The sequence below is a fragment of the Centrocercus urophasianus genome, unplaced genomic scaffold, assembly GCF_019232065.1.
Source record: "Centrocercus urophasianus isolate 14NV4802_14NV808 unplaced genomic scaffold, USGS_Curo_1.0 seq_2, whole genome shotgun sequence".
In the NCBI taxonomy this organism is placed as follows: Eukaryota; Metazoa; Chordata; class Aves; order Galliformes; family Phasianidae; genus Centrocercus; species Centrocercus urophasianus.
Window position 1 is genome coordinate 13,278,463 of NW_024884755.1, and position 23,853 is coordinate 13,302,315.

A 23,853-nucleotide genomic window follows, 5' to 3' on the forward strand; every position below is an offset into this window, starting at 1 on the left:
GATTATGACTTTTAATCTTCTGTCTGATGGTGAGGGCAGCCAAGTACTCGTGCTTCTGGGTGCACTGAGCAACAGCCAATGTTTCCAAAAGTCACTATTTTGCTGCGTCTTTTTAAAGAATTGCTTACCCCATTTATATGTCTATGTTGATATGGTTTTGTTACAGCAATTCACAGGATTCCACGCTAAAACGCTCCACTGAAGAAACGATTTGCTTCCACAGGTTATTTCCTTTTACACAGCCCTCCAGCTGTAAGAGTTCTATCAGTGAAGCCTGAGGTTGCGCAACACTGAGAGCTGGTAGGTTTAATCTTCCTTCCAGGACAACCACACTGAAGTGCATCTACACGTAAGGCTGCTACATTTTGCAGTGCTGCTTCACTTCTGCAGCAAAGACTGACTATCACAAAGATGGTCAACTCCGTGCCTGTGTGGCTTGCGGGTTGCTCAAGGGTGGTTCCTGTGCTGAAGCGATGATGTATGACTGGTGAGGAGCATGCTGGTACTGAGCCCCGTGAAGCAGAACCAGGAGGGGCTGCTGGGGCTTAAGTTCACCGCCAACATACCCACATTAACACTGGATTTGACGGCTGGGATTTGGAGAGCAGAGGTACAAGGTTTGGGGCTTTCTTCGTTTTGTATGCACTCTTCGGTTCCTGGTCCTGAGAAGCTGAAATTATTAGTCAAAACCAATCGGGCTGCAAGCTGAGGTTGTTGTGGTGTAATGGACGTGGATCCCATTCATTTTAAGCCTTCCACCTAAAGTCACCCATCATCGTTTATTCGGTGCTTAGGTTGATGACTCTTGCAGAAAGGCCATCGCTACTCCTCACAGGGGCTTCTCAGGGGGCCGCGGCGGCTCTCTCCCACCTCAGAGGGTGGCTGAGGGCCAGCGGGCAGCAGGGAGGCGGGACGCCACCCGCCCCGCGGGCGCTGAGGGGATGCGGGCGCCGGCGGACGGGAACCCGATCGGGCAGCGCCGCCCGCCCGCCCCGCGCACCAGGAGGTGGCCGCCGGGGTCACGTGGCCCGCCCCTTCCCGGGTACGGCAGAAGCAGAAGTGGGAGCCCCGGAGAGACGCGGCCGGGCGCGGCGACACCGCCGCCACCAGCACCCCGTGTTGACACCGGCAGCGCCCAGCGCCGCGTCGTCCGCGCGGCCGGCGGAGGTGAGGCTGCTGGGCGGCCGGCCGGCCGGCCGTGCGCGGGGCGTCGTGGGCAGCGGGAGGCGGGCGGGGAGGGAAGGTGCCGCGAGGCGCTGCGGGGAAGGGGGCGAGGATTCGGGCTGCTCGCAGAGGTGACGGAGCCGCCCGGCACCCCGCGGTTGGCTGCTGGTCAGCGCTGCTGGCCGGTCTGCTGGAGGGGGAAGAAGCCCTGCGCGGCTCGGCTGAGGGCCGCAGCCTGGGCCCGCCTTTCGTCCCTAGCAGGTGTTCCTTGCGGCCGAGCGCTTTGGTTCCCCCTGCTCGGCAAAATTCCGTGCCAACAGCCGTCTGCTGGTTGCGATTAATTGTTAGCGAGGTGGTGCTGCTGCTGGTGCTGCGCCCGGCTGGCTGAGCTGCTGTCCCGAGGCAGGGCTGGGGCAGAGCGTGCAGCGAGGCGTGCAGAATGGGGCCGGCAGCGCCCAGAGCTCATGGGAAAGTGTAGAAATTGGGGCGAGTCTGACTTCAGATTCCGCTTTTTGAGCGACCTTTGTGTGCAGGGAAGGCACCTGCGGTGTCCTGTGGCTCAGGAGCGGTTCTGCTGTGCTCATCTGAAGCGTTCATTGCCAGCCTGCACATCTGTAATTTCACCTGTCTGCAGCTCTTTCTGTGTTTTATCAAATGTCTACATGGTACAAATTGTAGACTGATCTTCAGATAAAGGTTTGGTTTTGAAATTGAGAGGTACTAGCACTAAATAAGCAGGTTCTTGGATGGCATCAAGTACATCTTTCTCCATGTCTGTGTTCACTTGGCTCTTTGCAGTGGGTCTTCCTGACCTTTTTGGTACAAAGTGTTCAGGCTCTTCACTGAAAGGCAACGTAGAAATTACTGTTGTGTCACAACACAGTAAGTAATGGGTAACGCTGATTCTGCTTTTGATACAGGACAGCATTGAAGTTTTGCTCCTGTGGTGCTTACAGTTGAAGGGAGAGAGTCATATGTTCATGTCTGTGCCTAAACCAGATCTTGTATGTTATGTGATCAACTCTTTGAAAGGGTAGATAACAGCAGGACAAGGGAATATGCTTTTAAGTTGAGGGAGGGAAGACTTAGGTTGGATGTCAGAGGGAAATTCTTTACAGAGAGAGAGGTGAGGTGCTGGAACAGCTGCCCAGAGAGGTTGTGGATGCCCCATCCCTGGAGGTGTTCAAGGCCAGGTTGGATGGGGCCCTGGGCAACAACCTTGTCTAGTGTTAAATGTGGAGGTTGTTGGCCCTGCGTGTGGCGGGGGGTTGGAGATTCATGATCCTTGAGGTCCCTTCCAACCCTGGCCATTCTGTGATTACCAGATCACTCACCAAATCATTTAGACCTTTCTTTCTGCTTTGGGCTTCAGGAACTTTTCCGTAGAAGAGCAGTAATGCTTCTGCTTTACACAGAGGTGTCTTGTAGCTCATGGTCCACTGATTTAGAGGCAGCCAGGTACTGTGTTGGTGAGGATTACAACGGAGTTCTGCTGGGTGAATGGGTAGAAATATTGTAGGTTCAAGTCATTGTGCAGTGAAGGTTGTAAGAATGCCGAAGGGCACATACTTGTGTCTAGGAGGCCTCTTAATGTTGAGAAGGTTGGGTCTGGTATCATGTGTTCCATTTGTTCTTTTGGGAGGTCTGGTGTGTTCCATGGTTAGGAAGCTTTCTGTGGCGTTTGTTCTAAATTATGGAACAGGTAAACGGATGACAAAGGGATGGTTGGTTAGGTTGATGAAGTGCTATGATGTTCTTTTCTTTTGTTTCTTACTGATGAAGTTGGTGTCCTCAGCTACAGTGTTGCTTCACTGTAAGTTAAAAGCTTGGCTTCTAGCTTAAGATTTTAGGTAGGCTAAAAGCAGTGTTCACTTTCTTTTTTAAAGAAAGAGCTACTTTAAAAGAGGAAGTCCAGTCTATTATGTTCAGCGGAAACTGCTTAAGAAGCCACCTCTGAGAGGCAGTTCCTTTGTATTAAGGGGCTAATCCCTCAAAAAATGTTTCATTGCCTTTTATTAACTAGTATGTTTAGAAGTTCCTTTTTGTGTTCTTTAAAGACGCGTTTCATTTTACAGTTGCAACACAGTATGCTTTTTAAAGACTTATTTTTTATTTTATTTCTGTTCTCCTTGTATTATATATGTTGTTGTAGCTGGACGACTGTGCCTAAATTGCTAGATGCAAACTGGTGATGATTTCAATGACAAGCTGGATTTGTTCCAGGGAGTCAGAAAGGATCAGCCGCATTCTGACTGAAATCTGACACTGTGTACAATCCTTAAAAGTTGTCCAGAAGTCTCAGTTGTAGCATTGGCATATATGTATTTTTTTTAAGTAGTAGTAGGACAAAGGAGTACCCTTTTCTTACACAATAACAAGCTAATTAAACATGGTATAATCTGTGTGACTCTTTGCAGAACACTAAATGGGCTTCAGGCTCCGTGCAGGCAAAGCAGAAGAGGCCACTGCAGATAAGAAGGGCCTCGTGTTTGCTTCTCTGATAGCCAAAAAAAACCCAACCCAGTGTTCATTGAAGTTGTAGATTTTAAAAAGAGATTGGGAAGATTGCACTGGACCACTTCAGAGCCTGACAGATGGGACTGAAACTGGTTAGTGACAGCACTGAAAGACAGGTCTGTGGTATTGATGAGAGAGCAGAAAAGAGAGCTCCTTAGTGAAGCACAGGTCAGGAGACTGACATGGGGTGAGGGGGAGGAGGGTTGGAAGAAGTTAGCAAGGGGGAAGCGAGAAGTGACACGGACAAATTAGTTATCAGTGCAGAAACTGAAACTGTGATGGAGGGTAATGGGCTGAGGAGACAGGAGGAGAACAGCAGGGATGCTGTGGCTGAGGGAAAATCATGCAGGACGCTTAGACCTGTCCTGCCCAAGGGTGAAATTAAGGGGAGTCATGAGGAACTGCGTGGCAACAGTGGCAAAAATGGTATCACTTCTTTGTACGTGGATGATAGAGCAGGGTCTAGGGCTTTCTGTTTGTAGATAATCCTGCTGAGGAATAATCAAGCTTGTAATTCGCTGTTAGGTTTTTGGAATTCTCTGCAAGCAGGAAATTAATGCTTCTGTATTAAGACAAGGCAAGGGAAACATCAAACCTGCTGCAGTTCACCAGGGGTGCAGCATTTTGACTGTCTGAAGTTGGTACTGTGAATGAAATAATAATAAAAAAGAACAACTAAGGGAGAGGAAAAAGGTTTTGATTGTGCTTCAAATGTTGCAAGTATTATTAAATATTATTTTCCATATTGATACCTCGATTGTTAATACTTAGGACAAAATCATTTTCCAGATATTTTTTGCAGTTCCAGAAGTTAAGTTACCCTCAGTTTCAATCAAGAAGTGAAGATTTAGCTTCTAGCATAACATAGAACTCACAAAGTTTTTATAGCACACAAATCTGCAAGTACTCTAAAACAATAAACTTCTGTAGGAATGACTGAAAACAGCCAGTTCTATCTCTGTCAAATAGAAAAATGCCCATGAATAGAGACTTGCTGGTATTTTACTTGCTATAAAATGGTAAGTAAAAACTGATCTGATACTTGACAGGACCCTAAGCTTGAAGTGATACTTTTTTGATGTCTTATGAAACTCCTGAAGTCATCAAATCAAGATAAATATAGTCAGGGTTTGAGCTTTGTTACTCTACATATGGATCTACCAGTATCTTTAATTTTAATAAATGTGGTTTTAAAGGAATAAAAATACTGTCTTAAATACTGATTATTTTTTTTTCCTCCTTTCTTTCTTTTTTTCTTTTCAGCGCAGTGAAAACCATACAAGTTTGTTTGAAAAAGAAACCTAAAACAATGCCCAGAAAGAGTATAGATTATGGAGAGCTGCCGGAGTATGAGAAAAGCCAGATCAAAAGGACATTGGAGCTGGGAACTGTTATGACAGTATTCAGTATTAAGAAGAGTAGTCCAGAAAGGAGGACTATTCAGGTTATAATGGAAACCAGGCAGGTAGCCTGGAGCAAGACAGCTGACAAGATCGAAGGTTTCTGTGAGTATTTTCAAAGCGTCCATGAACTTGGAGTTTCTAATAAATTAATGTAATTGTCAAATACTTGTTTAGTGAGCCTTTATTAATATGATTAAGCTTTTGGCTAAGAAGAGTTTGGTAATTTGCCAAGAATGTGCTGAATAGTCGCAGTGCTGGTGAAGGATCTTCTGCAGCTCGTTAGTTAGATAAATAATGCTGTGCTTATATGTGGTTAACATGCTTTTTCTCTAAATCCTGCTCTCCACTTTTTCATCTTTAAGTATGATGGTGCTTTTGCTCTCTGCTATGAGTGGCAACTATTTTCCACAGTTAAGCTCAAGAGGACTTGTAGCTTGAAATGATCAGTTCTTCTTTACCTCTTCTTTCTCCAAAAGCAAAAGCTCCAAATAAAAGGAAACTGAATTAAAGTTTGTTTTCTTGAGGAATTTGCCGTATCAGGATAGGAATCATTATTTAGGACCATTGTTGGAAAGTACCAGTGTCTCGGGGGGTGTAGGTGTGAGGTATAAGGCATGGGTTGAAGATCCTGAGTTGATGGAGCCTGTTTGGCTGATATCTAAACTGTCTGTAATTAGGTGGGGAAATAAAAGTGGAGTTTGTAGCTGCATAGGACTGCAAAAGCCATGGTATAAAATAAAGTCATAGGACTGCAAAAGCCATGGTATAAAATAAAGTCATAGGACTGCAAAAGCCATGGTATAAAATAAAGTCATAGGACTGCAAAAGCCATGGTATAAAATAAAGTCAAACTAATTTTCAGTTCTTACTGAACAAGGCTGATATCAACCAAGCTCAGCCTGCAGTTTTTGGGATTCTTGCAGCTCCCGTTGTTATAATGTAACTACAGTGTTTGCATATGAGCACATGGCAGCTATTTTATTTTACTTTTTTATTCTGTTGTGGACATTATTTTATTATGCAGCTGCTAAATGCCTTCAGTAAAGGAATTGAATTGTTTGTCTGAGTCGCCAGAATCATTTATTGCTCAGCCTCAGATAATATGAGAAGCTCGGTGCTGAATTTAGGAATTGAAATTGTGATAAGAAGTTGGAGTTTGGAGGTGGAGAATTCTCAAGGCTGTAGGAAGAAATTAAGTATAGCATGGGGAATCTCAGAAGTGAGACCAGAACCTGGTGAGAAGAGCCAGAACTCATGAGAAAAAAATTAGTCCAGGCCTGGGAGAAGGAAGAGAGGTTAAGAACATGAGGGAAACTGAGAATGAATTGAACTGGGGTGAGGGAAGAGGTCACAGATATGGAGGTGCGTGAGTGTGGAGATGGAAATTACATTGTAATGTGGGAGAAACTGGGGAGAAAGAGAATGGGGTTTGACTATTGATTTGTGGATTTTTAGAAACTTCTTTTTTGCTAAATCTACAGTAAGCTAAAAGTGCATCAATCTGTGAGGTTGTGAAGATGAGCACTGAGAATGTACGTGGTTTTTGAATTGTCTGTGCCACATCATGTCATGCTACTTCCAAGCATTAAACTTCTACTTGTTACTGTTTCTGCTGGCTCCTGTCTGGTTCCTTGCATGGCCTGGATCTGCAACAGGAAACTTGCTGGAATGGAATGAAGGACTGGTTATCATGAGAATGGGTTTTGTCATTGGTGATGAAAATGTGCTTGTATGTAGTGATCTGCAAAAAAGCAAACAGATCTGGAAATGTTCATTAAGATTGATTAACTGTCTTGCTGTGCCTCAGTTACTCATGTAAATTGAGGGTAATTATCTCCCTTCCTATAATTATGAGTGTGAATGCAAGTACTTTAGTAGTTCTGATATGCTCAGATCCTGGAATGAGGCAAGCTGAAAATAAGTCCTGTGTGGAGGAGTAATTCGGTTATGAGAGCATGGCTGGAGTGTACCTGGTATATAAAAGCTAGAGTGAGGCATGGGTTAGAACAAATTAGGAAATGCCCATGTAGTGGGTGAATAAGGCTTTAGAGTCCTCTGGCAAAAATAACATGGGATCATGGAGGAAAAGACTGCTGCAGCCAGTTGTACAAAGTAGCCAGACCTGAAGAGATGTGTGTGTAGAACTACGTCCCATCAATCCAATCACTTGCCCTACGCAGAGATGTTGACAATTTAAAGAGAAGGTGAATATTGTGTTAACTGACAGCTGGGTAATCCAGCAGGGTAATGACTTGCCTCCAGATGCACTGGTTACCAGCACAGGGAATTCAGCTGTAGAGCTGCAATTTATCCAAAAGCCCTCTGCCTGAAAGTTCCAGTGCTGCAGCAGGGATTTTAATTTGGCAACATGCAAGTGACCTTTACAACAATGGAAACTTTAGATCTGAGACCATGACCTACTGAGAGCATGTCATTTGCACAAATGTGCACAACATTATTTATACTTATTTATTTTAAAGAACCTTCCCTAACCCTGAGAATTATTTTGCAGGCTTTGCTTCAGAAAACTATGTGAACTGTTGGAAAGGTTCTATCTACTTGAACTGAAAGCCACTGCAGCTTTAACTCGCTGGCAGTATTTCTGCTGAAGAGGAAGGAAATCTTTTTATTTATTTATTTATTTAATAAATTTGCTATTGTGTCTCTTGACTGAGACTCAGGCTTCCTTTTTTTGCTTGAAAATTGGAGTATTTATGGATTTGTACTTTACATATATTTGGTAATTTAAAGCATAGGCTGCTTGAATACTGGTGATAGGGGGAATTCAAGTTTTTATTTCTCTGGAGCTGTACAGAAACAATACAACCAGTTTTATGATAAGAGAAAAATGGTTTCCACTTATGTGTATATAAATGTACACATGAATGACCCCAAATATTCACTGTTGAATTGTGTTGACCTTGTGAAGAATAAAAAAACCTTATACATTTGCAATGTATACATATATTTAGTGGCAGAGGGAATTAGGATCTCAAGTTCTGCTATTCAGTATCCTGTGCTTTAATACTGAGTAGTGCTTTTCAACACATAGTTTTTGTGATGTGAATTTTAATGGTTGCTATTTCCACCTGCTGCACTCCAGTAAGAATTGGTATTTATTAAGGGTGAGAGTAGAACAGTAACTGTAGCAGTTCAGGAGAGCATGGTAGGGATAGATACAGTAATCATTTACTGTGTCACTGTGTGTTGGATGCCTGTCTGCAGCCGTGGATTTGGGGGGAAATAATTGCACAAATGAGTGGAGGTGATTCTGCTCCATGCTTGTTGTGGCTGAACCCTCAGGTTATTACAAGGAACTTTTTCAGTTTGGTTAGTGTTGTTTTGCAAGGGATTTAAGTTAAGCCTCACGCTCATGACTAGGCAGCAACTTATATTTGGATTAAATAGGTCTGCTCAGGAGAGATATAGTATTAGCTGTGCTGATAGAAATGTTTAGACAACCCTGTGGCCTTCAGTGTGGTAGTTCTGCATGTTCTTAATTGCATTACCTGCAGAGAAGGCTATCAGCCTTTATGTTCAGCATGGACTGGGCTGCGAGCAGCCTGATCTAGCTATAGATGTTCCTGTTCATTGCAGGGGAGTTGGACTAGATGACTTTTAAAGGTTCCCTTCCACTCAAACTATTCTATGATTCTGTGAAAGAGCTGCTAAAATCAGAGCTGTTTCTGCTCAGTGTAGATGTGTTACTCTGGATGAGTAGGTTAAAATGGAGCTACTCTTCTTTATAAAACTCCTAGTTCCAAGCCATTGCTGTGGTAACAAGTGATGATATACAAAGGCAGGAAAATCTGGTGTAAGCATTCTTCTTTGCTATGTGGCTTAAACTGCACAGTGCTAGAGTATTGGAGGTTTTGCAGTGGCCATATGAGAGAGTTGGGTCACCAGATACAAAAGACATTTTCTAACAAAAGGAACTGGTGTGAAATCTCCGTATTGTCCCCTGTGCAAAATAGTGCAGGTGTCCTTGTAGTAGGATATGCTGTTTCAACAGTAGATCAGGGAGCCAGATTTTCAACTGCTACATTCTTGGAAGTTCTCTTACTTTAATAGTTGTGTTGGAGCTGAATGGTGCTACACAGCTTCTCAATTTTGCAAGCACAAAGTCTTATTTCAGCTGGTGCTTTGTTTTAGCTCTACACATCAGGCTGTGCACAACACACATCGTAACCTCACTGTTTCCCTTAGAGGAGCCTCATGTTCCACCTCTCCTTTTAGTCTCAGTCCTCCCTGCCCATCTGCAAGGGGGGGAAAGGTGCCCATTTGTGGTTGTCTTAACGCAGTGGACAACCTGTGTGCAGCTGTTCTTGAGTGATGGCTCAGTTTTCATGAGGACAATGTAGCTGTTGAGCTTGTCCAAGCTGTGGATTTTTCTCTATGTATGGAAACTCAGATCCTCTTGTGAGACTTCCCTTTCTTGGGTTTACTGTGGTTTTGCTGTTGGAACATGTAACATGTGTAGGACCAAACACACAGATTAGGTGAGATGACTTCTTTATGGCCTGCAGTGTTTGAAGAGACTACTATATGAGCACCTTTCAAGAAAAAATAATGACAATTTGTCCATATTTTACATTCTTTGGAAGCATCAAGTTGTCTTTTAAATGGAAGGGGAAGGCTCAGCAATGGAAAGAGTGGAGTTGTGTGACCTGAAGTTTCCTAGGTTTAGTAGAGGTCAAGAAGGTTCCTAGTGCTGCCATTCTATGTCATCTTATAGATGCCTTTCCTGGATTCGCTTGGGTCCAAGGAACCCATTGAGCAAAACTGAAATAGATAGAAGGGAGCAATGCACCTTTTAGAAGAGCTGTAATCACAGATGTTTGGCATGCAAGATTTCATTAATGTATTAAAATTAATGCAAGTGACATGTGCTTCCTCACATGGGTCTGCAGAGAGCTACGCAAAAAGCTGAGGGGAACAAATCTGTGCTAGATATCACTATGTTCATCCATGCTTGGACTTATTTTGTCATCTTGCTATAGTTCTGTACAGAGAGATGTTTCCCTCATAGCTCTGGAGTCATCCGAGGGAAACGTTTGTAGGTGCAAAATGTTGGGTATTTTTCTTCTGCGTTCTACTTATTAAAGGCATTCATTTTTATTCTGCATTGTCCTCCATTGTTTTAAACTACAAGGATAATGTTTGCTAGGAGGGCTATGGGACTGCATGTGGGGCTCAGAATATCAGAGCTCTCAATCCTAAGTTACCAGGCCATCAGTGGTCAAGCATTGATTTAACTTCTGATGAGAATGTTTTTGCCCTCGAGTCTTTTATTTATTTACTTCTTTTACTTCTTTTCCCTGTTGTGCTTTGTACTGCAGTGTGGTATTAATACATGTGCCTTGAATGAAACCCAGTATGACACATCCATGGATCACGTACCCATAGGTTTTAGTGGCCTATGACTGAGTTTATGGATTTGCAACTTCAGAAGTACTGATCTTGATGACTGGAACAGAGCTAAACTAATGTGTTATCAACACATCAGAAAATGAAGTTTCAGTTTCCTGGTATGGAGGGAATTGATTTGCTTATTTAATTTGTAATGGTTCTTTTCTGGCAAACGCTAATTTCTGCATGCTGTGTGCATGACTGTGAAGCTGTGACATTATTGTGATGCACTGCTCAGCATGTCACTTCCTGTAGTTCTGCCCTGTGGTCGTGGAGCAAATAAACCCTTTACAGCAGTGCATGGGTCTGTGTGGTGGCCCCACGGTCGTGCCTGTGCCTTTAAGCTCTGTCCTCTTTAAGTTGTTGCACACAATATACACAATACACAATTAAGTTGTAACCACACAATAGGTATGTTGAGTGTTGCTGTGGTTTCTGGGGTCACTTCTGCCTCCATGTCAATGACCCTGCTGCTCTGTGTCTTTGCTGGGATAGCACATAGCCCACAAGCAGCTGCACTGTCATAGCTGAGGTGGCAGCACGGAGAACTTCTCAGCAGCTGTGAAAAGCAGAGAGGAAGGAAAGGGTGACCAGGAGTGGGAACTGCTGATGTCAGTGTTCTGCCAAGAGATGTGTTTGGGGTCCAGCACCTGGCGTTTGCTGACTTGGAGTGTATTCAGTGCTACCCAATATTTATTTGTGCCATGATGGACGTACTTAGATGCACGTGGATAAACTAAGGCACAAAGAGTTTATGGTATCTAAGTTGGTGTAGCAAGTACTTGATGAGTTGTAGGCCTTCTGAAAGGTGAGCTGGAATGGATATTTTGTTCTTTACTGATGGGAAGCGCTTTAAGGAGAGCTGTTAAGGGAAAGTTTGTGACAGCTGGAGTCTGATTAGTCACTGGAAAACATGGGAGTTTCTTTATGCTCCCCCATCAATCCTTGTGTGAAATGGTGATTCATAGCTAGGAGAATTTATACTCTGAGATGTCCGTGGCACCACCACAGCAAACAGGAATAAAGCCTGCTGAAACTGAGCTTTTGTAACTAATTATGTACTTTGGTTCAACAAATCTTCGGTCCAGATGTATATTAATGTAGCAGGAATACCTTATACCTTTTTCATTTTTAATTAACACGTAAGACTCACTCTTTTAGAATTCACATGAGCTGCTAATTTCGTGCTATCTTTCTTCTCTTGATTTTTTCCTGCCATTTTTTTCCAGTTTGTAGAACAAAATGGCTGTGGCCCGCTTCTTTAATATATTTACCATCTCAGGTTCACTGAATGTTACTAACTGAATTAGTTATTTGTCTAATGTGTGAAAATAGAAAGAATTATCAGAGACTGTTAAAAATCACTTATGCTTTACTTCCTGCTCAAATAGGAGATTTTTCAGAATTAAAAATCCATAAGTGGAATTTTCGTATTTCAGGGATGTATTAAGAAAGGGAGTGAAAGAAAACAAAGAACTAACTCAGTAAATTCATGTTGTACATAGAATTTAGATCTGTGAGTACTGCTCTGTTTCTTCCTTATCTGCAGGATTGCACTGTGTTTGTTTTCAGGTTTTGTCATACAGCCAAGTAGAAACCACATTTCTGCAGAAACACTGCACCTGGATAATGATCAACATTCCCTAAAGCAGCAGTAGACTGCATCTATAATGCAGTCATGTAGATAACTGGAGCATAGCAGGCCAAGTGTAATTTACAGGTTGAGGTGAAATGCAGGGATGTGTAACTAATATAATGGCAAACTTATGTGCGCTGCCACAGATGGTGCTGTTCTAGCTAACAAGGTATTTATTTAGATCTTTATTCTTGTATTTTGTGAATTTTATCCTGCAGCATGTTATCCCTGAGATCAAATTTTGCTGAATTTGCTTTTAGTATCCCTGCTAAAATGAGGTGCAGAAGGAAGCACGTTTTGGTTCTGAATGCAGCATTCCTGCCAGCTGTCGGACCAGCCAGAACCTAAGAGGCTGTTTGTGGAAGTGGCTCGCGTTCTTAAGCATAGTTGAGGGATTTTTTTTTTCTTCGCCAAGTTAACTCGCACAGTCATTTAATTGGTAAAATTTGAATGTCAATGGGAACTCCTTCTGTTCTGGGAAACCTTTCTTTCTTTCTCTTTGGAGAAAATGGTATGAATGTTTACAGTACCTCCACCTTTCTGGGTGAAGTAGTGAATATCAACATATTCTGCAGAGAAGTGTGAAATGCTTCTTTTGGCTGCACTGTTAGACTTCATCTTGCTAATTTTCAGCTGTCGCTATTTTTTTCTCTCTAAATTTCTGTACTCTTTCAGCCATGTAGTTAGAAGTAAACAGCAGGAACAAACATAACTCCCACTGAATGCTCGAGAATCGTATTCTGTCATCTTCGTTCTATTGTGCATTCTAAAAAGAACAAAATGTCATTGTAGAAGTGAATCTACTTTTTGCTCTTTGCAGAGTATCACTTCAGAAGGATATTAAAATTCACCTTTTTCTAATTTGAAACTGATGTTTTTCTGTTCTCTTACCTAGGGGATCTTCGTGTAAGCATCCAACTGAGAACTTAGACCATGGTTTCTGTGGTCAAATGAAAAAAATGAATGTGTTTTAGCCTTTAGCTGTCTTCAAATCATTTTTCAGCAATTCAGTTCTGTGGTGTTTAATGCTAGCTTACAAAGACCAGAGTTCCTGTTGTGGCTGGCTAGTGAAATGGAGATCCAGCATGGTGATCTTTGCAGACCAGAGCTGCTAATAGGGTTGGTTGGAGTGAGTGGGGGATGTACATACTCCAGTATATTATCCCCAAAGTCAAAGTTTTGCATGGCAACCTTTTTGTTTTGATTGACGGAGTAGACCATCAACTTCTACAGGCACCTATGTACTTTTTTCTCATTTTCTGAAGGTGCCTTTTTCTTTTTAATATGAAACCAACAGCCGTTTGAGGTCTGTGGCCCTTTGAATTCAGAGCCCATCAAACTGAGAAAAGCTGTAACGTGCTGTTGCTCTGCTGAGCCGTCCAGCAGGGAGCTGTTAATCCACAAGGTGCAGCTATCATTGGTAGGATGGTAATTCATTGTTTCTGTAGATGGTGCCTCTGTGTGACATGAGGACCCCTTGGGAAGGTACTCAGGTGCTGTGCCAAGATCCACCACACCATTTCTCATGTTGCCTCCTTAAACTGTGCTTTCAGGTACTCCTGTGACTTAGCTGTAATTCCTTCGGCTACGGCATGTCGTATTCAATTTCACTATTTGTATGTGCTGAATCACTTTGCATACCACTGCTGTACTCACGCGCTTCAGCTTTCTTCCTTCATATGACTTTGCCCTTCTGTGAGAGGGGCCTCACTTTTTTCTCTTTAGAACAGTGCAGAGTGTTTCGCTGCTGTTTTGAATAAAATAAGAGACACACCTTGTGTAGTTAATCTTTAATTCTGTGAAACTGAGAGCAAAGTCATTGTCCTCACAAACCGCAGTGAAATCCATTTGCAAAAAGATACTGAAGGCCTTCTTCGTTCAATGGGTGCTCATTTGCACATTGCCTATCTGGAAGGAGGCAGCTTCTGCCTTTCTGAAATGAAACCTTCTTTAGAGTATTTTGTAATGCAAATTGTTGAGAAGATGTGGATTCTAAAAACTGGTTCTGAAATGCTTGTGCAGAACATGATTATGTATACACATAAAAATGCAAAAATATTCGTACAGAGAATGCCCACCCTTGTGTCTGGGTCTGTGCCGTTTGATGATCAGAGTCCCTTATTTTCCCTTCTGAAACATTGCCAGTAGTTTCCTGGTAGACTTCTGGGGCCTGCTGTTGAAAATAGCTAATGAAGAAAATAATGCATTTAATGTATTATTGCATGTTTTCTTAGTGTGACCTTACATGGTCGCTTCCAGCTAACATATTACAGTTCTACTGTTAGCATTGGCTGATTTTAAGCACAGTTCCTTCGTGCAGTTATCTGCTTGGCCACTGAATAGTTGTGCTTCCTGCAAGCAATGAGTGATGTGTGAGTGCTAGGGCTGGAAGGAGGCAAACCATTCCCTTTGGGTAGCAGTTCTTGTTTGTTCCTGTTTAAATCTTACCTGGAATGGTCAGCACAGTGTTGTCATATACAACAATGTAATGTTTTCTGCAGTTCTGTTTGCGTCATTCCTGCACCTCCTAGTTCTGTTTTCCCATCTGCCTCTCGGGGAAGCTGAAAGAAAGGTAACAGCAATTCATGATTTTTGCTGCCAAGTTATTTGAATGAAGATCAGTGGAGATGTTATGGATCAGAAGGTGGTTGTTAAGTTTGTGGCTGTGAAGAGTTCTCGGAGGCATTCTTAGTTGCACAGTGCTGTTTAATCTGTGCAGTCTTTGGAAAGTTGCTGTGTAGTGGTGTAATGATCCACTGAATTACTGATTTACTAAACAGACACAGCATCAAGAGCAGATGTGCAGCTGTCACAAATGCAGTGAAAAGTGCATATCCAGATAGGAGCCTGAAACAGAATGGGAACTGAGGGTGCTTTGGAGTCCAGTCTGGTTAAACAGTCACCTGAGGGAGTTGTCAGAATCAATTGAAGACTGATGAGACTGCCAAGAAGATTCTTTAAACCCATGGAAAAAATGACGTAGAAGAACAGATGAAATGTGAGCTGGCGTTGTAGGATTTTTGAGTGGCACTTAGCTTCTTAACTCTTTGGCATCTTAATGAATGCATTAACAATGTCCTCTTTATCTTGTTGGGTGTTAGCTTCTCTACAGAACGCTTTTTGAACTGTTTCTTTGGAGAATTCAGTAATCTTATACTGTTACTTGGAAATTGCACTTGCAAGCACTCAATCTTACAATTTGCAAGCTGCATATGTTCAGATCTGTGTTTTTTCAGATATAAATGGCGCCAGGAATATCAGTCCATGAAGCCAGGTCAGAAAATGACTCTGCAATTTGCATGTAGGATTGAGAAGAAGAAAGGCTCCATAAGATCAGTGCAGTAAGAAGATGGAGTGTCCGAGACACTGTGCTGCTACTTCTAGCACAGGCATGAAGTTGTATTTTAATTGTTCGGTGACGGATTGTGCTATAATAAGTTCACAGTAACAGGCAACTTGGTACAGTTGATTTACTAATCTGAGTCTGAAACATGTTGCTGCTTTTCCTGGCTGTTCCCTTCTTGGATCATTGGGATCAGCCATTCCGGATGCAATGGGCGTTGGGTGGAGGGTGCTGGCAGCTCTAGTCCCTGTGGGGGGGACAGCAGGGCTTAGCTGAGACCCGAATATATCCTGTCTGTGCACGTCTCTCTCTTTGCCCCTCTGATGCTTTTTACCCCAACTTTCCTATCAGTAGTACGAAGTAGACTCATGTTAATCGAGCTTGTTCTAAAGAACACATGAGAAATCCCGTAAGAGCAATATAGTTCTTGTAAGGCCTTATTAAATGAACAAATTCCAACACTTCAGTATTGGTACACATTAATGATACAGCTTTCTCTAAATTGATTACCCTTATAAGAAAAATAGTTTACATTTATTTTCTTCTATTGTTAACAGCATCTATTCCCACAGTCCAGTCCTTAAAGCAGCGTGAGTAAAAGAAGACTGTAAGATTAGCAGTAGCACCATGAAAGCTGTGTGTGCAAAAATCCTTGTGCATATATATGTAAACACATACATTCACATGAGAGAGTGGAATGGTAGGGCTGAAAGATTGTACTGCAAAGCAGAGGAGTGTAGTGAGTGCATATGTAACTGAGGGAAGACATTAAGCAAGGCTGCGTGTTTGTTTCAGAGGTCTGGGTGAGGTAAGAAGCACTTGAAATGACAACAGCAGTGCAGATTGTGAAACTGTTCTATCGCTGCTTATAGGTTATGTTTTGAGGGTCTCTTTGTTGTGTGGTGTTTTCTCTGCGTGGATTTATGGGAGCGTGAAATGAAGGGTACACTTTGCTTTCAACTTAAAACTGTGTTTCTCAGCAGAGATTTGTTGGTTGAAGGGAAAGAAAATGTACTTGGTGTTGTTCTTGTTCATTATCAGCATGAGCTAGCGTGGTGTACGGTCCCATGCTGTATATTGTGGCCACTAAACTACTCTCTTTCTTTGCATCCTGAGTGATGAATGTGATTGAGCGGGCTTAGCCTATCTTTTTCAGATGCTGGCATTTTGGGATGCATATCCAGGTACACTGCTGGGGATCTGTAAGACTGTCAGAAGATTTGAGTCGTCAGTGAGAGCTTCTGGTTGTGGATCATTTATGGTTATATCATGAATTTATATTAGAAGGTTACACATAAACTTAGGGCTTTTGTCCATCCAGATATTAGGAGATGATCTAGTAGTTTGAAAGAGTGACTAAAGAGGTTGAGCCATTAGCTGTGCTCTATCTTGAAGATATTACACTAGGAAAAATAAGTTCAAGAAAGATGCTTGTGTATTAGGAACAATTTAGGTTGACATTTAAGGTCTTGTTTTCCCAAGAGAAGTCAAAGAATAAGGAGTATTAGGTGGGAAGTTTGGCCTAGGATACTTTGTGAGGAATAAAAAATTGAATTAATAAATGAATGTTTCTTTACCAGCATCCTTTTGATGGATGTCCTAGCTTGTATCCCCCTCCTTTTCACACTGGCCTTTTCACACTGAAACCCAGTGATAATGGGCCAAAGCTTTAACCAATGTTTAGCTCCTTCACCCTGTTGGCAGCCGGGTTTCTTTTTGACTATGTGTTATTAACTGTGATGAGGTGTTCAGTTAAAACTTGATTTTTCTATTATGGAGTTCTTAAGTGCATGAACAGAAATCCTCAGTTATTTTCCTTGGATCTTGCTGGGTTTGATAAACACGTTTCAAGAACAGCCATTAAATGTTTCTCTTCACTCTTCATTCTGCAGCTCATAACTCAAGATTGTCCAGAAGTAGGAAGAGCCACTTGTTTGGTTCACAGGCAGAACAAACCACTTCCTTAGTTTTTTAATAAGTATCTTATCTTGAGACTGCACATATTTCTATTTCAGTGCTATCTCGCTGCTCTTATGCAGGCAGTATAACGAGGGTTGGACAAAAAGGGAGCTGACTTGAGAAAATGCATGCTTATGCATTGTTCCCACTTGGCTATGCTGTAATCAAGTCGAAGGTGCTACAACAGCTTATGTTGCATGACAGATACCTGTTTGGAGATGGCTGGGAAAAGGCTCGTAAATGCTTTAATTATCAGGCTGCATTTTCTCTTTACTTTCTGGAGGGTGCCAGACACACTTGGTTAATGTACTGAAGCAAGCTGACTTTCTGAGATATGTTGGATACTTTTTAGTTAGGTAAATTAGAACCTATATCATTCTTCTGTCTCTGACCAGTTGGCAGTTGGAAATTTCTTGTTCAATATAAATTCCATTTGTGAAAACATGTCTTCTGTACTCCAAAGGGACTATGTGTATAAGCTTTGTCCATTGATAGACACTGAAAGGCATATGATAGGAACAGGAGAATTTATTTTTCTTCTTTTGGTCTTTCCCTGCTATTATCTTCTGGTCAGTAATACACCGAGTCATTTATTTGTGGATTGCAAGCTGTTGCAATTTGACTTCCTTGTCATATAACCATCTATAATAATACACATATATATAATACATGCATACATGTTTTGAGTCTTTTGTCTTGCTACTTCAGACTCTGCTGGAAGGTAAGTTCAGTTCTGCTGACTGACTTACTGTTGTTTCCTTTCAGTGGATCTGATGGAAATAAAAGAAATTCGCCCAGGAAAGAATTCAAAGGACTTTGAACGATGCAAAGCAAAACACAGAGAAGAACACTGCTTCACTATTTTTTACGGTACCCAATTTGTCCTCAATACCTTAAGTTTAGCAGGTAAACTTTTTTTTTCATTTGTTTGCTCTTTGAACTAACTACTGAACAACCAAATACACTAATGGATAGTAATGCATGCAGAGTATTATGATTTTTGACTTCTGCAGTTCAGGAGTGCACCAAATGCTTAAAACCTGAAACCTTTTACTTGGCCCTAAACATCTGTGAACTGACGCCTTTGTAATGTTTTGCTGCCCAAGTGTATTGTATGAGACTTTTCCTTATATTGTCTAAACAGAACAGTTGTATAACTTGTGGATGTAGTACATGAGTCAGTTGCCACAGTCTGTCTTGCACTGTAATGGCCAACACTTGTGTGTGTTTTAGTAACTTTCATATTTGTTTATCAGAAGACAGCTACTGTTAAAGCACTAATAAATGACATGTCTCTTAGTATATGTTTATATTAATATATCACTTCCCAACGTCACACTGACAGAGGTTTTTAGCACAGTTTCTGATGTGCTCAATCATCTGTAGCAAGGAAAACTTTTGATGGTTAAATCTCTCTTGTAAAGTTTTCAGTGCTGAAGAGCAGGGGTGATGTTGTCCTCTTTAAAGTCAGCAAAAGATCTGGCTGCGTTAAAGATGAGAGCAAAATATTGCCCTGGCATTTTCAGTATGGCCAAACAATTCTGGAATCAGTATCCATAGAGTTACACTAAGTCTGTATCGCAGAAACTTTCCTATTACCTATGAGCAGGCTAATTTGAAAATGAAATTCTAGTTTAGTTTGTCTGGGTTGAGTCACTTGATAATACTAAACCTCTTCTAAAGAAGGATTAGGGGACCATAAATAACATTGGAAGATGATAAATTTAAAGTGAAGAAGTGGATGGGAAATAAAGAAATAGTGCGTCCTATATCTTGGGTAAGGTTTGGAGCATTTCTTATTTCAGGTGAGATTATTTAGGATGGCAAAATCAAAGGTTTTGAAATGAAAAAGGATATCAGTTTTTATAGTGCAGGCTGAATACGGTTTCTGTTTGTGAAGAGATTCTATTTTGAAAAGCTTGTAATTGAACTCACTTTAGAATCATACTGAGAGTTTATGCACAGTGGTAGTTCTCTCTGTCCTTGCCATGCAGAAATGTGCCCACCTATTTCATTCATCAAAGTTGTTGCAAAATCTTAATGGGAGAAAAGAGGAGTGCTTTTCTAAGCACAGTGATACTAACAGTACCTTCCTTTTTACTTAATGATCATTTTTTTATTATAGAAGCTATATACTCCAAGTAAGCTAACAGAGCTTTCATGTATGTCTGAGAATTAAGAGCTTATAGATTGCAGCTCTGAAAACCTTTCCAATCTGATGTGCATAACAGTATGAGTGATATAACTTTCAAGTAAGGGGGAAATCCTTTTCCTTGCTAAGGCTTTGTCTTGGTTTCTTTAAACTATATTGAATAGTTGCCACTTAGAAGTGAACGGTGGCCAGAATTGTCTTGAGGGAATTGGTTTGTTTTTTCCAAAAGTGTAACTAAGTCAAAAACATTTCCATAGGGAACTGTTGGGCTACATATGGGCCCATATATGCTAACATGCTGGGCTCTGGCTTCATCCCAGGGGATAAAGCATTGTTTGAAAATGTGTTTAGATAAAAGTTAAGCTTCATATTTTGAGAAACTGTTTTACTTTGAAGGCAGTTAAATAATTTGCACGGATTAGAACTCCCAGTTCTAATTTTCTTTTTTTGTTTTGTCAGAACTGGTTTAATTGAAGAATGCCATCATGCTGGTTCAGAACCAGCATTCTAAGAAGTACTCTTCTTTGCCCAAATGAAAGCTGTAAAAATAGCATCTCATCCAAGGCCCCCCAAAACTGATTTCAGTTTGATTGGTATTTGCCAGGGAAAGCGGAATCCAGAATGCAGTCCAAGATCTTCTATTGTGTTCAAACTTTACCAAGCGATGATGCTAAATGATGTAGAAAACTGTTCTCCCATTAAAAGACAGTGCTGCTAGGATTAGGCAGGTCACCCTCAAATTTATGCTGTTTTGTATTATTAGTTCTAGAATTAGCAACATGAAGCTATGCAATGAGATTGATCAAAAAGAAAGGTTGACCTGCAGCTCTGTATACTGGGGTTTAGCAAGATTTCACGAGTTATGTCCTACTTTCTCATAGCATATTATTTTTTTCAGCTGATTCTAAAGATGATGCTGATAAATGGTTGTGTGGCTTGAATATCTTGTATCAAGAGGTCATGAGAGCTCCAACACCTGCAATCACGGAGAGGTATGCAGACATTTTTTCACTTTGTGGGATTTAACATTTCTTCGGAATTTGAAGAATACCTAAAAGAACTTTTTAAAGTGCAACTAGTGGTGCTTGCCATTTACCTTAAGAAACAACAACTTGCCAGTTAGTTGATGATACAAAAAGATCCTATGGAAATTCTCCATGCCTATTTTTCTATATGCATGTTCTGGATTTGCTGTTAAGAACTTGCAGTTTACCTTGCTCTGTGTGCCACAGACACACACAGACACACAGACACACAGACACACACACACACACACACACACACACACACAAGGTCTCTGAATGAAATCTCAAGGGCATCTAATCTAAGTTCTTGGAACATTCACGTTGGGCAGTTACAGTAGGCTTGATCTGGTAGGTGTGTGTTGCAGCTCTTGTGTCCCAGTGATTCACACGTGCACTTTTGTGATTTCTCCTGTTGATACCATTGCATCACATGGCATTGTGATTAGTTCACTTGGTAGATGGGCTGAAAACAAACATCTTGAAGGCTTACCTTGTAGCAGCCGCCAGCATGATGGTGCAGTGGCACCCTTAAAGCTTCTGAAGATGTCACACTTGAAACTACTTATATTCAGAATGTGAATTTTCATGACAAGCTTCTAAAACTGTTTCTGCATTTGATTGCTGTTCATCACTGCTGACTTTTCTGTTCAGAATGTGTCACTGTTACCTGTTTTATGGACATACTTGGTCCTCAAAGTCTACTTAACCAAATTGCCACATTGACATTGATGTTGGCTGTACCTGCTTGTAATTCCAAGCTGGGAAGAAAGTATTCACTTAATCCTCCCTTTATCTGTTGTATAATACAGCAGAGAGCTGATACACAAAGTGTTGCTAGGTTTCAGTCTCTTTGTGAAGTGGACAAAGTGATGTCCTTAGAGAATTGAGGATAAGCTTAACATTAACATGCTGTGAGCAGCCTAAGATCAGTAGTGTGTGTAGGTATTTACTATTAATACTGCTAACAGTATTTTGCTGGGCAGCTAAAGCTGACATGCATTCCAATGAGGCTTTTCTTAAAAATTATCTAAGCTGTTTTTCCCTTCCCCCTGCTTTTAATTTTTATGCATGGTAACAGAACTTTGAGTCAGGAGCCTAATCATAAATTATTGACTTGGTCAAGTAACTCTAGTTTGGGTTAGCTGAAGTCTAGGCCCACTGTAGCAAGTAACATGTTTATAGTTTCTGTTCATTCTTTTGTGCTGTGCACACCCTTCCCTTTCCTGTATTGTTTATCTGGCTTTAAAATGCAGTATTATGTAGTGAAAAAAGTATGTATTTACAAATACAGTTACAAAACTGTTTGAAAGCTTAGATGCTGTGCTGAAAATATTTCTGCTTTATCAAAAGACATGCATTTTCTGATTTTTAAATGCTTCTGTTGAATTTTGTCTCCAGATTTTGATATTTCATTTGTTATATTTTCTTTATTATTCTCAGATTAAATCTATTTTCCCCATTTTTCCTCCTTTCCCCCAAGCTGGCTGAGAAAGCAGATCTATTCTGTTGATCAGACTAGAAGAAATAGGTAAGAAACTCTCTCTTTATGTTCAGTTTGTTTTTAATGAACTTTTATTGCAGGCCCTAACATAGAGCAAAGAGAAATAAATATTTCTTCACCAGAGTTGACAAATATGACATCCCTTGAAATGGTGTTTGCTCTTGCTTTAACAACTTGAGTGTTGCCTTTTGCTAGATGCAACAATAGGTTCATGTATGTGATATGAGGAAACAAACGATGAGAAATAAATGCTTTTGCTTTTAGCCTAGAATTACTTTGCTAGAATAAGGAAAGGCAATCGCCTCCTCCTATTCTTTCTGCAGAGACTGAGCTCAGCTGTGCAGGTTTGTTAAGTTGCTTGCTTTACAGAGGTCTTTACCCCTTAATAGCCAGCTTGGCCCCCAGCAGCATTGTTTGCATAGCCTGCTGTTCGTTTTCCTGCGCAGACTTGCTGTGAAGAGTGCTGGAGTGACTATGATCTATTGTAGACAGACTAAACTCAGCTCTTAAAAGCCTTCTTGGGCACCTGGAACAATCAGACTGCATAAGGAGTGTTCAGCATGGGCTGCTAAAGACCCAGGGTCAGTGTTTAAATGAATAGCCTTCCCTGGTTTCAGACCATGGTTAGTGTGTGTGGTATCTGGTTTGAGAATAATCAAGGCAGCAGTGTCAGATACATCCAGAGACAGGGCTGTCCCAAGCAATAACATGAATTCTTTCCTGCAGGGTGTCACAGCTCAGACAAGAACAGAACAAAGTATTTAGAGGATGGAGAGATAACAGAGATACTTGAGGAGTGTATTGGGGAAGACATTGTTGTGACAGGGTAATACTGTGGGAAAAAAGTTCCTTTAACAGTGGGAAACCAAAGACGCTTTTGATGATAGCTACAGAGAGAAACGAAGTTAATTATTTGGAATAAGGACAAAAATCTTAGGTTGTATGTTGGTTTTTTGGGGGGTTGTTTGTTTTGTTCTGCTTTTTGAAGGCTTGCTGTTGAGTGAAATTTTTGTGCAGTTGGGCTAGATACCTGGGTTTGTCTTTGCCACATATGCAGATAGGCCAAAGCATTGCTGTGATTCTCATGTGGAAAAAAATGCCATGGGCTTGTAGGTTCCCTTGTACTGTGTTGCTTTGTACTTTGAGTTTCAGGACTTTGTTTCAGCTCAGTATGTGCAGTAGATTTGCAGCTTTTGCTCAACAAAAGGGACTTTCTAAATGTAGTCAGCTGCACATTTCTGGTTAAAGTTGCCAGAACATGTAGAACACTGGGAAGAACATTAACCCCTTTTCATCCATATGTATTATATTACCATGATTTTGCTCTTTGGAATGTTCATTTCTTTTCTAAGTCTGGAAAAGAACATACATTTCCTCTCATTTAGACCTTTTCCTTAAAACAAAATAAAGTGTGATGTTTCATTGTGTGAATTAAGACTGTTATTGCAGGAAATAACACCCTTCTGCAGACAGCCTGTGGTGTTGTGCAGCTGGCTTCGGTGTGAACCAAGACAGTTTGAGGAATGGTGTTTTCAAAACTGCTCAGAACAGTGAAGGGCCTTGACTGGATGCTGGCTTACACCTCCTGATGCATTTTGTAAAACTAGCTCACAATTGAGGTATTTGGAGGGGGATCATGAAGCAAAAACAAACTTTAAGGTACAGAAGCTGTAGCTGACAGGATGCCTGCTAAAGAGGTTTCGCTTGGTGCTTAAGGGTTGTTTCATCACTGTAAGACAGTCTG

At 41.3% G+C, this 23,853-nt stretch overlaps 1 protein-coding gene across 1 annotated transcript in view; it reads left to right on the forward strand.

Annotated features, from left to right (window-relative positions):
* Positions 1-490: 490 nt before the first annotated feature.
* The window catches only part of PLCG2 (phospholipase C gamma 2), a 58,245-nt gene continuing 34,882 nt past the window's right edge, over positions 491-23,853 (forward strand). Inside the window, 6 exon segments of the mRNA XM_042821349.1 lie at positions 491-610; positions 4,945-4,962; positions 4,964-5,186; positions 18,197-18,337; positions 20,482-20,575; positions 22,089-22,136. Coding sequence (XP_042677283.1) covers positions 497-610; positions 4,945-4,962; positions 4,964-5,186; positions 18,197-18,337; positions 20,482-20,575; positions 22,089-22,136 — 638 coding nt within the window. The 5' untranslated portion in view covers positions 491-496.